This window comes from Ostrinia furnacalis, unplaced genomic scaffold, assembly GCF_004193835.3.
Source record: "Ostrinia furnacalis isolate ACB-3 unplaced genomic scaffold, ASM419383v2 OfSCF7680, whole genome shotgun sequence".
Classification (NCBI taxonomy): domain Eukaryota; kingdom Metazoa; phylum Arthropoda; class Insecta; order Lepidoptera; family Crambidae; genus Ostrinia; species Ostrinia furnacalis.
Window position 1 is genome coordinate 814,428 of NW_021137919.1, and position 13,481 is coordinate 827,908.

Consider the following 13,481-nt stretch of genomic DNA (forward strand, 5'->3'; position numbering starts at 1 on the left):
AGTTTCCGCAAACACTTCAGCGTGACCGCAAAAAAGTCGTGGCTCGTGGAGGAATCGCCTCAAAAATCACGCGGGCCCAAATAATTGGCCATTCCGGGCCGCGGGCCTTTGTGGCCGCTTGTCTGCGTTCATGCCCACTGCTGGGCTCTTGTCATTCAAATACTTTACGGGCGATGGACTTTGTATTTGTGGCGTATATTTAGCATGGATGGTAGACTTGCAAAATATGTGAATTCGTATTATTAAAATAGTATGGGGTGGATATGCATGACAGGAGATTTTTGGGGTAGGAACTATCAACTTTTTCTGCGTGCCCCATTAAACTGGATGTGTCCTAAAATTTATTATTGCTACTATTTTCAATACTAAAATATATGTGAGGAGAGGTTTTATAGGACATTTATCCAATACCTACCTTGATAATTATTTGGGCTAATTGAAAAATATGTTTAAAACGAATCTTTTTAACAGCTAGCAGAAAAACCTTTCATTTCTCTTTCGGAACAAATTACTAAAGCAGTCTTTAACGCACTCGCAAATCTCAAAATCCCTGTAGCTAAAAGGGAACGCGTGTTAAGAAATATGTCCGTAACAAGGAACAGTCGGACCGTAACAAGTAACTGTCTGTCAGCCGTGAGCCCTTCGCCTGCGCTGCCGCTTAACGTTTTTGCGTTATTTGTACATTTGTGCGGATGACAGCTCTGCGTAGTGGCCTCCGTTTGGATCGGCTCAAAGACAAAACAATTTTGATGTGTCTTATACAGGGTGTCCCAAAAAGTAGTGTCAAGCCGAAGCCCAGATGTAGACCATCACTAGGGCTACCCAAATCACCGTGACTTTTCATAGTTTTCGAGTTATGATTTTTTTACAACATACAGGATTTTAGTTTACATTCGTGTTATGGATGTAAATACTTCTGAATCAGCTGGACCTAATATTCATCTAATAATAATAAAAAAATCAGGCATGTAACTTGACTATTCGCGCCACAGTGACCAAAAAAGTGCCTAAGCACAGAAATTTAAAACAAACCTCTCGAAAACTATCAAATATCGCGGAACATACATGGGGGTGATTTGGATAGCCCTAGTGATGCTCTACCACTGGGCTTCAGCTTCACAGTTGACACTATTTTTTGGGACAGCCTGTATAATATTATGATATGCTTGAGATGGATACTACTAAAAAGGGATGTGAAGTAAATGAAATGGACAGTCAGAGAGGACCTCGATAATGGAAAATATACTTTCCGAAAATTGATACTGAACATCTAAAATGATTACTGTGGTCCTGCTCAGATCACTATTTTCTCTTTATTCGTGTTTTACTGTGCTGAACTGATGTTATATGTTTTTTTTTGTATCTGTTTTTATTTGCTCAAATGTTTCTTTATGTCCCTCTAAAATTCCTTTTTTTTATTTTTTTTAGTAAGTATAGAGATAAAAGCTCACCTTACCTAATACCGTTTCCCTTAATTTTTCGTTAATCTTAATTACCGTAGTTTATTAAAGTCCCGTCGCTCCACGCATACGTGAACGCGAATGAAGGTACAGTCACCAGCACATACTCATTTTTGTTGCAATATAGTACTTATTACAACGGCATTAGAAGCCAGTGAGTAGCTTGAAGTGCTGTACGTCCCATATTAACATTCCGGCCACGTTTTGGGCAGCTGTATCACGTGGCGCGAGATTTATGTCTCTAAGGCCAGGTTTTCACCAAGGCGGAGCGGAGAATAGCGGAGCGGTAAGATACGTGAGCTGTGCGTAGCTGTCATCTGTTAATCTATTGCTATATACAATCCTCACGCCGCTGCCGCTGTTAAATTCTATAGAAAAAAAAGTGCGCCCGAAGCTTCTCCGCTCGATCCATTTCCACCGAAGCGGAGCGGACATGTGCAAATAATGTAATCTGATTGGTTGTTATTCAAAACACTCATTAACACCAGGTGCGATTGCGGTCAAATACCTGCCTTGTCATGCCTAAAAAAACTTCTCTTCTTCGCTCCGCTTTGGTGGAAACCAGGCCTCCTAACTCGCTGATCTGTATTATGTTCTAAACCTGCTACTACGAATCTCCATGGGTATACATTATACACACCATGAATGTAATTCCCCTTATTTTCGCGGTGCAATCTTAGAAATGTTACAAACAAATTAAAGACTGGAGATTATCTTATGAGCATATCTAATGGAGTCATAACAAAGCTCCTTAGGGGAGACTTACGTTCCGCAAATTCTGCAATGGACTGCCGTAAGATTTACTTACCTATGTATGTATATTGTATACTCGATTTTCATACATTATAACAAGTAAACAATATAGGTAGGTGCCTATGTGTAAGAGTTATATTCTACTTAGCTTTCCACCCGCGGCTTCGCCCGCTTGGATTTTTGTCTGTCACAGAAAAACATTATCGCGTGCGTCCCTGTTTCAAAAACCGGGATAAAAACTATCCTATGTCCTTTCCCGGGACTCAAACTATCTCTATGCCAAATTTCATCAAAATCGGTTCAGTGGTTTAGGCGTGACAGACAGACAGAGTTACTTTCGCATTTATAATTAGTATAGTTGAAATCGGAACTTTCCAGGAATGTCAGAGGTCATCTTACCGAATTTCATGGTATTTATGTATTTATAGTTTATTACCAACTGTTGGAGAGGGTTGTTTTATTACTTGTTACCATGACGAGTCCTCCACCCACTTCTTAAGATATAATTAATTAAGCAATTAATTTTGCAACGATTCCCTTAATTAGTCCACAAATTAATTTGCAAGTGATAGGTTTGTCATGATATTTTGATAATGAAGGATATAATTTTAGAATATTACAGCGAGTCATTACTAACGAATTTTTAATTAAAATTCGCAGTTTTAATTATGGGGTTATTTTATATTCCTTTGAACAATTATGTTCCAAATTGTTTTTTGGGGGAAAGTTATTATTTTGCCTATTCTTATTATTTTCACAACTCTACATTCTATGGCAAAAAGCGTGGGATGTCCAAATAACAAGCCACGGATAAAACTGCAAATCCCAATCCCCTACGCACAAAAAAAAGGAAAAAGCTACTGTGATGACTGCGCTTTTGACGGGCACGTGTGTTGCTATCGTTTTTTTTAGCCGATGTTGCCCAATACGACTCAACAAAGTTTATTTTATTTATTTACAGTTTTCATTGATACAAGGGACTTCTATTCATTGTTTAGCAGCTCTTGTAACAAAATTAAATTAGACGAAAAAATATTAGTAGATAGTAATTAATGTTGTGCATTAACTACTTTTCTATATTTTGTGCTTCTCTACAGGGAGGCTCGTGAAACATTACCAATATTATCGTGTAAAACTACCTGAATTAAGTTTGGACTGATTTAATAGTTCATGCATCAATAAATTACATAGTAAACCCGAAGCGAGCTTCACCCGGAATCCTCAACCACAGAGGAACTGGCTATCTTACCTTTAACTGCCAAGGTTCTAAGTCTAAGGTTCGACCAAACCAACGCGTGCAGCCCGCGCGCGATGGCGATCAGATGTCATGTGAATTTGTAGCAATGAGTCCACCCACATCAACGCGTACTGTCATCTCATTGGTCGCGCGTCCTGTCATCGGCCTATGCACGCACGCGTCTGCTCGCGTCGGTTTGGCTGAAACTTTATAGGCGCACTAAAACCCGCAATGAATAGCGAATGACTGCGCCTTGCGACTCGAATACAAAAGGAGTAAGGGACGGATACACAGCTTTACGACTCTTTCGTTTTTAGTCGGCGACGGAGTTTTTATACCCAAAAGGGTTGCTTTATTGACACTAGTCGTTTAATTTGGCCAATCTTATCTATCTTATTAATCTGTTTGATTCCGAATAAATTCTCTTCATTTTCTATTTGGAGTACCTTTATCATTTGATGATCGCGTTCAGGAAGCTATTACGAAGTTCATTAAGATCCTAATGAGTCCCAAAGACAACGTACTGAGAAAAATTGCTCTCAAATATTCTGGCGTGTTCTACTCGAGTGTGCTCTCTATGGACGTAATAAGGTGTAATTTCGTTTGTGTTTTAGAACATTTTGATGGGATGGTCAGAACGAGCTATTTCATTAAAATGGCGATGCGGTCCTCAAACCACAGCTAAATAAATACAGCCAGTAATATGACGTAAAATACACGAAAATATTTTCTTTACCTTCTAGTTTGGTCGTTTGCTGAAATCGTGAAAATATTTTTATTGAACAATGTGAATGACGATACTTTCAATATTCTTACAAAACTTTGCCAAGTACCGTTTACTTTAGATTCAGCCGAAATGCACTATACGGCTGTGTTTATGTTACAAGGAATTTGTTCTTGGATCGTTCATAGAGTTGTCATCGTGCCATGATAAATGTCTACCTATTCCGATATAAGCTGGCCGTTCTCTCCGAGGCCGCGTCTTGTCCCGGGTTCCGCTAATGGCCATGGTTATGGGCCTATTTAGGAGTTGCTGTCCCTGGGCAAGTGATTAAATTCCCCGTTTAATATTTAGACGGCGATTAGAGCGCATAGGCGATTCATTAGGCGCGTGCTTAATTTTATATTCTAGTCGAGAGGATTATTCATAGGACAGGTAAATTACAATAATAGGTATAAGAATCCAATCAGAATCTAATGGAATACAAATAATCTTTAGCTAAGGTCTAGGTCTATCTTATTTTCCTGTCTAGTATTTAACAACGATATTGTATTATGACAAACTTTATAACGTAGAACGTATCTTAGGAACGCTTCTCAGCCCAATGGTATCTACCACATGTACTTACCTTGTAACATGTATTATAAAATGTAACACCTATGTTCATGAGGTAAATATTGTTCGTCTCAAGTCTTATCACTGTCCCACAAAATTTTTGAAAACAGCGGTAGGTAGAGTAGTAATCTGACTTAAGATTTTATTTTACTTCTGCAGATAATTCTATACCTTCTGCTCGCAATCCCTTCTAAAAATCTTACCCGAATGCTTCGCGTTGCCCTGTTCTGAACTTCGTATAAAAGCGTTACAAACTACCGACAAAGTACAATTGTTTACTTCATTATCTCACGTACTTTTTCTTCTTTCCAGACATTCCATACTTGGAGCTGGCGGAGCCGGAGGAGGGCTACCACGGGTTGATCAGAGAGAACGAGACCCTGGTTGAGGTGACACCAGCCATCCGCGCGCGAGGACCTCTCTGCTCCTTCCTCATCCTCAACAACAAGCACCATGGCGAGGCGCCCTTCGAGGTACGTCAGCATCATCAGTAACGGAACTGTTACCACTCTTTCCCACCGCTGCAACTCCTGTGTAGCCAGGATCGACAGCAGTGGTTCCCAAACTTATTTAGTCTACTGCCCACTTTGAGAATAAATTATTTTTAGCGCCCCCCATTTTTGTAGTCAAGAGTCGAGCTCAAGTCCTCCTAGTAGATGACGCCTTCCAAGCCTCTACACAACGTCCCGATTTTTTCTGGGTCTCTTACCGCCCCCTTTAAAGCCTGCAGCGCCCACAAGGGGGCGTTATCGCCCACTTTGGGAAAGACTGATCTAGTAGGCCACATCATCATTTCAGCCTCATTATGTCCACTGCTGAACATAGGCCTCCTCCAATAATTTCCACATCGCCCGGGTGGTAGCGGCCTGCATCCAGCGCCTTCCTGCTACCTTTATGAGGCCGTCGTTCCACCCACAAGGCGGACCGAAGGTTCTGGAGTGGAAGCCACGTACAGCTAGTTAAGAATCCAAATCACTAAAATTAGGTTGATCCTCGGCTCCTCGTTGCAAGCAAGTACTTAGGTACTGCACCAACCAGCGTATTTCTGATCTGACGCTGCACCTCTTACGCGTTCCCTAAAGTCACACGTCATTTATTTTTAACGACTTTAAGTACCGACCATAACTACAAAATATACTTTCTACAGGGCAGTATGTTATCAAACAAATGAAGTCCACATTTTCCCAACCAATCTAACTTGAAATCATTGCGTATTTGTTTTTTATTCTGCGGATACCTCTTATATGTTTGAGTCGACTCTTCTTTTGACTAACTTTTTGCCGTCCCCGCAGCCCGGCTGTTATCAAAGGCCTTTCAGCGGCGTACTCCAATTAAAGTATTTTCAACTTTGACCACCTGTCCCCCAGGGAAAGGGAACCCCAGGACGATCCTAGCTCCCTCTTTACAAAGTATATTCGGTATATTTGTGGAGTTTAGGAATTTTCCACTCGTGCCGCGAGTCGACCAACAACGATAAATAATTTTATTTTGGGAAAAATTCGACGAAATATGGATTGATATTTCAAAGCGTTTTTTTCACGAGCTCGCTTGATAAGTGATTCTAAAATTGGCTTCGACGGGCTCTGTACCCGCCGGCGAAATCCCATTCGATCCCTAGTATTCAAATACATTTAAAAAAAATATGAATACTGGGCAATGAAAAGTATTTAAAAGTAATAACAGGATCGGCTTGAAAAAATATAACTACAGCCGAAAAAATCTGTGTCGTATATTTTCAATAGTGGAAAACAGTAGCAGGATATAACGCTGCAGAAAACACCTATAAAGAGGTATAACGTTGCACACTAGTTTCTGCTCGCGGCTCCGGCCACGTGAAAAGTTTTATAACGTCATCATTGCGTGTTTTAAAATCAAAACCTTATTATTGAAATGAGTTACATTCTTTGTTTCACAAAGCACAGAACCGAACTGTGTGCATTGTAGTAAAACGTCTCAAAAAGGGAAAAATCGTGCCTCCAACAAATCGTGCTAAACATTACCAAACGATAGCGATTTTTAAGTGAGAAATCACTTAGTTTACATTGTTGCAGGCAACTTAGTTGCGTTCTTTAAGCCGCTCCCAGCAGCTCCACCATAAATCACGATTTCGTACGGACCTGCGCAATTTGCATGTTGCGAACTGGCCCAGTTAGGCCGTCGGAAAACAAACTTTACGACTTCAGCAATAAATATCTAGTTGCATTGCATGCATATTGTCGTGCCGGTGTGGTAAGGCTGTGGTCTTATCATAGCGTGCTTTTTGTACCTTTATTCTAAAATGACATTCGAGAAACGGCTTGACGTGCCTATCGATGCTTGTCTTTCAAATCAGTTAAGTTGCGAATTTTCTTAGTCACTAAATACAAATTAAAATTATTATTTTTAGGCAGAGTCTTGGATTTCTGATGGGCGTCAGATAAATCCTAATTTTCTCACCATAAAGTTTATCAAGAGGCATTATAGTGGGGTATTAGATTTGGGCTATTTGCTATTTATTATTTGATCTATTAGACCTATTTACTTTGTAACCACCACGCTAATCCCATAGCCGCAGCTCTAGGTCGCCCAACTATTTCAGGGTGCGTGGGTCATCTAGATTTACAGCGCAGCATTACGTGACATTTTGAAATGCAGAAGCCCGTGCAGGCTCTGCCGTGTGCGCTTTATGTGCTTCTGTCGCTGTATTTCACTTGTTCACTCCATTTTCGGCGTCTCTCTCACTATATCAAGTGTTCGCAGTGGGAAATAGTGGGCTCGACTGATTAAAAATGTTGACTGGTAACACACTGGTAAAAATATAAGCCTGCATACGCATTTATGCAGATACTTTTTTGACTCAAAATATTATCCATTATTTTGTCTTTATTTCTTTTATAAATATTATGCATGATGCATCTTGTGCTAGTGTGAGAATCAGAAATACTCGTGTGATTTTAAATCTTTATTAGTGTTTGTTTATGTTAGTTTTGCCTTAACATTACTTATGCTCCTTGAAAGAGAATGGCACTCTCACTAATGGCTCCTATTTGTTGTCCTCGCCGCTAACTTCAAGCCACAGCCTTACCATGTTCAGGGTGCAGGTGTCGTCTAGATTTACAGCGCGACCGTAACACGAACAGAATACGGCATTTATTGAATTTTTATTTACGGCCGAATTTATTTCAGGCTGAAACACATTACGTACTCGTACTAAGCGAAGACGAAAATACGACAGTAAAATTATGAAAATAATAATTATGCCCCTGGTCAGCAGTAGACGTCCTGTGGCTGAAATGATGATGATGATGAATATGACACATATTTTGAGGATGTTTAATTTAAATCACTGTTCATAAAACACGAATAGGTAGGTAGGTATCTCTCTACAATTTTTGACCCCAGGCGAGGTCTTACAGTAAAATATGGTTGAGGTTAAAGTTACTACGTAAATAAACCGTATCGTGCTGAAATAAATTTCACCTTTCCCTACACTGTTGTAAAGCCATAATCTAGCTTTAAAGCAGCATTTTTCATCGCGAAAGCTCCACGTTGTAAAGCAAAATAAAAGCTTCTATTTCACGTGAATTATTGTCTAAGCAAGATATTTATTTTCTTTTAACTATTTTCTATCTTCTTAATGGATTTTAAGTTTTACCAGGTGTTGCACTTAGCAGTTAGCTCGTTTTGCACTTGTGGGCATAATGCCTTTTCCTATAGTTCTTGCTACATAAATATCGTTTGTTTTTTGTTTGATGATAAAGGATTTGTGTTTTTTCGAAAGAATATGTTTCATCTGTTTTAATCTCTCTGTAAATAGGACAGAAGAGAAATCTAGGACAGTTTTGCTCCAACAAAAACCCTTTTGTGTATTATTGAGGTTTCTCTCGTAAGATTCAGATTCCATTAGCGAACTATAAAGGTAAAAATACACACGATATTTCATGCTACCCTTTGTAAATAACTCAACATCAAGCTACTGGCTTTGTCGACAAATCCCAGCTGGTGGGCGTTCAGCAAGTTGCTGGTAGTTCGACTTCGCTGTAGTTCTTTATTGAGCGCCTTAACATCGGGGCTTTTTTAATATTCTGCCCGTGTTAGCGCTTTAGTAGCGGGCATTTAACAGGGACGCAGTCAGGGTGCAGTGGGACCCGTTTTAATGGGGCACGTGCCACGACAATATTAAAATGCATAAGTAGTTTCGTTAGTATAAATCGTCTTTACGGGACTAACACTTTATACTGAAAAACAAATAGGGCAAAACAATAAGAAAACCATTTGTTTATTTATTTATTTATTTATTTATACTTTAATGTCAAAATTTTTACATTAGGCGAACATAATGCCATAAGGCATTCTTATCCCGTTTACCTTCGGGTTATGCAGAAAAAATAGTTTGGCGGTATAATAGAAAAGCAACGGAAAAACAAATAACCATTGCACTCGTTCGTTTTATACTGTTAACACGGCGGTATGAATTGAAACAAGAATATATTTTATTTGGCTACAGAACTAGAATAAAAATAGGTACAAAGCTGCTGACACTTATTTAAATCCATTACCGATCTCTATCTCTTGAAACGGATTATTCACACGTCGACATTATGTTTTACTGCTTTGTTCGTGTTTTCAGCAGTTTCAAGCGACGATCGAGACATGTAGACTAACGCCAGTATTCACAACATTACTATGAGGTCTCACAGTGCGCGTGGAAGCACAGGGTGACACATGAACCAATCACAGAGCTCTATTCAACGCTGTGCGTTCGATTTGCTGATTCACTTAAGCAAGCATCGTTTGTGAATACGGACGTAATTCTCAAAGCAATAAGAAAAGATTTTGTAGCACGTTCCTAAGCAATATATCTGTATTGTTTTGCGCCGAGTCCGGCCCTGCTCCAAACTTGTAAGTTGGCAACTCCGGCGCCGTCGGTGCCAATAACTCGCAACTTCGCGCCAACTCCAACATTTTACTGATACCGGCATTCTCGCTCGCTGAGACTTTTTAAGTGTTGCCATTTTAAACTCGATACTTTAAAATTACTTATGGTATTATGTATCTTTATGGTATTACAATGTTGACGGGTGATCAATACGGTATAATTTTGTCTGCTTTCATCATGAGAACTAAGCATTTACCTACCCATACAAGAAAAAATAGCAATCTTTTTTATCAAGTTTTTTTGCGACGAAACGTCTTATGCCCGTTTTCACCATCAATCCCTAATTTTTAAGTGACCCATATGAACACAAAATTCCTGTTATTTGTTACCTTAAGGGTCACTTAAAAATTAGGGATTAATGGTGAAAACGAGGCTTACTCTACAAAAAATATTTTTCGTTTAGCTTAGGACGTTTAGAAAACAAACGGACTTCATTCTAGGCCGCTTATAATGTTAGTATAGAGATACCTATAATAAAAATAAGGAGCCTTTTCTTGTAAGCTAAGTTTTCTGTCTGAGCTAGGACAGGCAGCAGCAGATGTGCAAACGTGTGCGAAACTGCACAATCCGTGCATCGATCGCAATTCAAGAATAAACGCTTTAGGGTTGCCAACATAATAATATGTTATTTACTAATTCATTTAACGTTGAAATTAATGTGTATCTTGGAACAGGTTATAAGATAACTATTTTATATGGATATTCCTTTAAAAGTATCCTAATATTTCCCATTTTAAATCAAGCTTTAAAATTAATGTCTACCACTCAAAAAATGCAAATGAAAATTCATAGAATTTTAGAGACCTGCCTACATGTGATGTAAATAACATGCTCGTGAGTTTAGCGGAAGCGATTTTAGATCCCTCATCCCATATGCTAGGCGGCGGGTGTCATCAAATAACTAAGAGACAGAGAAGACATCTAATGTGGCAGCCCTGCTGAAGACGTCCCCCAGTCTCCTAGCCCGAGGCGGTCTAAATTGCCCCGGTTTATTTTTACCGGTTCCGTCCGGTGTCTAGCCGGTGCACTTGTTATTGTTGTGACGACCGAATAATGGCACAACCTGCAAGCCGCTTCGAAAATAACAACCATGGGTATTTTATGCAGTTGTCGAGAACGATAAGTTTGGGAATTGTTGCGATTGTTTGTCCTTTTTCTTCGTCGAGTACGAGTATGTTCAAATCTCATGACTTGCTGCAAGTAGTCTGCTTTCTCTATACATACGTGGAACTGGCTTGGAAAATAAGAGTAGGAATCTTGCACTAATATGTGTTTACAAGATTTAGGACCACTTTCAAGCAATGTTATAAGTAATTACTTCCCGATTATCACTATTTAGCAAGTAAAAGTAAAAGGATTTTGTTAGTGTCATGGTTTCGTTGCTAGCTGTGACTTTAGGCAACAATATCCCACTTGACACTACTCAGAGATGACGAACGAGGCCCTTAGCCTCTTAAAAAAGCTTTTAAACTTCCCAATAATTATAATTTCGACCCTACCTTGAAAGAACTTCCGAATAGTCTTCATGTATGTTTCGTCTCCTTCCAGATAATGGTGATCGACGAGAACGAGGCGCGGCTACGCGTGCGATTCCCGCTCAACTGCGAGAAGCGCCGCAACTACAAGTTCGACATCGCCGCCGTCGGCTGCGATGGCTCTTACTCCAACACGTGAGTACTCACTCCTTCTTCTTTCTTCTCCAAAAAAAAATAAATTAAGCTGCTCTATGCCTTTTGTTTCTAACTCTGCAAATACTGTAGCCTTGGCTAGAATCTTCTCTTGAATAGTTCCAGTTCGGGGATAGCTATCTGACGTAGCACAGTATTGTATATTAACTTTCTTTTGAGTCAAGGAGATTCGAATCTCTGGTTTTATAAACCTGGACATCACCATCATCATTATCAGTTTATTTTAAGGCAACAATATCAAAACGGTGTCCGATTGGCTGACTCGAGATTCGAGGAACGGCTGGACTTAATATTGCTGTGAACCCATTTGTAAAACAATCTTATATTTAGCTTATCAAGAGGAGTTTCTACTGTCTCTACTGCAGGAAAACGACCCTGTCCAATTTACTACAGCCACATTTTTTTTGAACGTACTATTTGCATCCTTGTCTCCAGCGTCCCGGTCCACATCACGGTGACGGACGTGAACGAGTTCGAGCCGGTGTTCACGCAGTCCTCCTACGTGAAGGCAGTTGACGAGGGTCGGATCTACGACGAGATCGTCCGCGTGGAGGCCACCGACCGCGACTGCACGCCGCGCTACGGAGACGTCTGCAAGTACGAGATCCTCACTGACCGAAGCCAGCCCTTCACCATCGATAACGAGGGTAAGTGAGATGTATATTAAACTGTAGGAAGGTATGTGAATAGGAATGGCGTAGGTCAATTCAAACTTTACGCAGAAGAATCAAAATAAAATATGATAACGCTATTGTGGACGTGCTTGTAGCTTGTAGAGCTGATGGCCATTGGGGCAGAAAAGTTCTCGAGTGGCTACCACGAGTTGGCCCCCCACTAGGTGGACCGACGATCTGGTGAAGGTCGAGGGAAGAACCTGGATGAGGCGCATGACTGGTTTAACGAAATAATTGGGGGAGACCTTTGTCCAGCAGTGGACGTCATCTGGTTGAAATGAACAAACGATAGTAAGATGCTGCTATAGATATCTTGAGGCCTTTGTTCAGCAGTGGTCTGATAAAGGTTGACGAGTCTCGTTTTTGTAAAAATTAGGCTTTTGCTATCGAAATCCTTTGTGTTTGGACATTTATTCAGTTGAGCATAATAGATTCTTGTGTTGGGAGAGTTGTTGATTGATCTCAAAAGCTAAACCATGTAAAATAGAAAACACGTCCAATGGAGTGCTTATTTTATTTCGCGGCAAAGTACTTACTTTACTAGTGATTCTCATTGTTGATTAAAGTGAGGCATTTTTTGTGAATCCGTAAACTTCCCATCTCGTGCCGTTAAATAAAACCAATGACCCCTTCAGTTCGTACCGCGTCGGGTCAACTCGAGCCTAATCAAATAAATGGCTTCGTGTACGTTGAACTACAAATAAATCGCAACGTTAACTGTTCACATTAAACAAAGGGTCAATGCTCTTTTAATTGTTGCTGACTCGTGCTATCGTAGTATAAATTACGGGTAATTAATGATTCGAAGTAAATTTTTATTGATATTGAAGAAAAGATTGATGTAAAATACTAAACAAAAGCTTGTGATCACATTGAAGTTTCATTTTCTTTACACAAGGGAATTGATTGCTCGAATTAAATGCTATTTGTAAATCTACTGTTATTATTACTCACATAATTACTGATCCCAAAAAGTGAAACCCAAATATCTTTCGTTATTTAAATAAGTATGAGTGTTGGGAGTTCCCCAGGGCTCTATTTTAGGACCTATATTACGTGTATTCAGAAATACACAACAGAAATACAAAATATAGGTAATTTGTTCCCAAAATACTTTGTAAAGAACTTTATTTATAAAATAAAACATTTCCATTTTCATATGTTCTTTTCCTACCAGGCGTGATCCGCAACACCGAACCACTGGACTACGAGAAGTCGCACAACCACATTTTGTCCGTGGTGGCATACGACTGCGGCATGCTGCAGTCAGCGCCCGTGATGGTCACCATCAAGGTCAACAAGCCCTGCCGAGCTGGATGGAAAGGTAAACTTTGCCAATACTTATCTAGACAAGTAGGTAGTACTCTAGGGCAGAAGATTCAGTTGACTCTTATTTCAGCAGTGGATTTCTCTCG

At 39.8% G+C, this 13,481-nt stretch overlaps 1 protein-coding gene across 1 annotated transcript in view; it reads left to right on the top strand.

The window, feature by feature from the left end:
• The first annotated feature begins 3,952 nt into the window (after nt 1-3,952).
• Nucleotides 3,953-13,481, top strand: part of Cals (calsyntenin 1) — a 31,919-nt gene continuing 22,390 nt past the window's right edge. The window contains exons 1-5 of the mRNA XM_028322596.1: nt 3,953-4,033; nt 5,032-5,259; nt 11,253-11,374; nt 11,828-12,039; nt 13,244-13,390. Coding sequence (XP_028178397.1) covers nt 3,953-4,033; nt 5,032-5,259; nt 11,253-11,374; nt 11,828-12,039; nt 13,244-13,390 — 790 coding nt within the window. The remainder of the gene's footprint in view (nt 4,034-5,031; nt 5,260-11,252; nt 11,375-11,827; nt 12,040-13,243; nt 13,391-13,481) is intronic.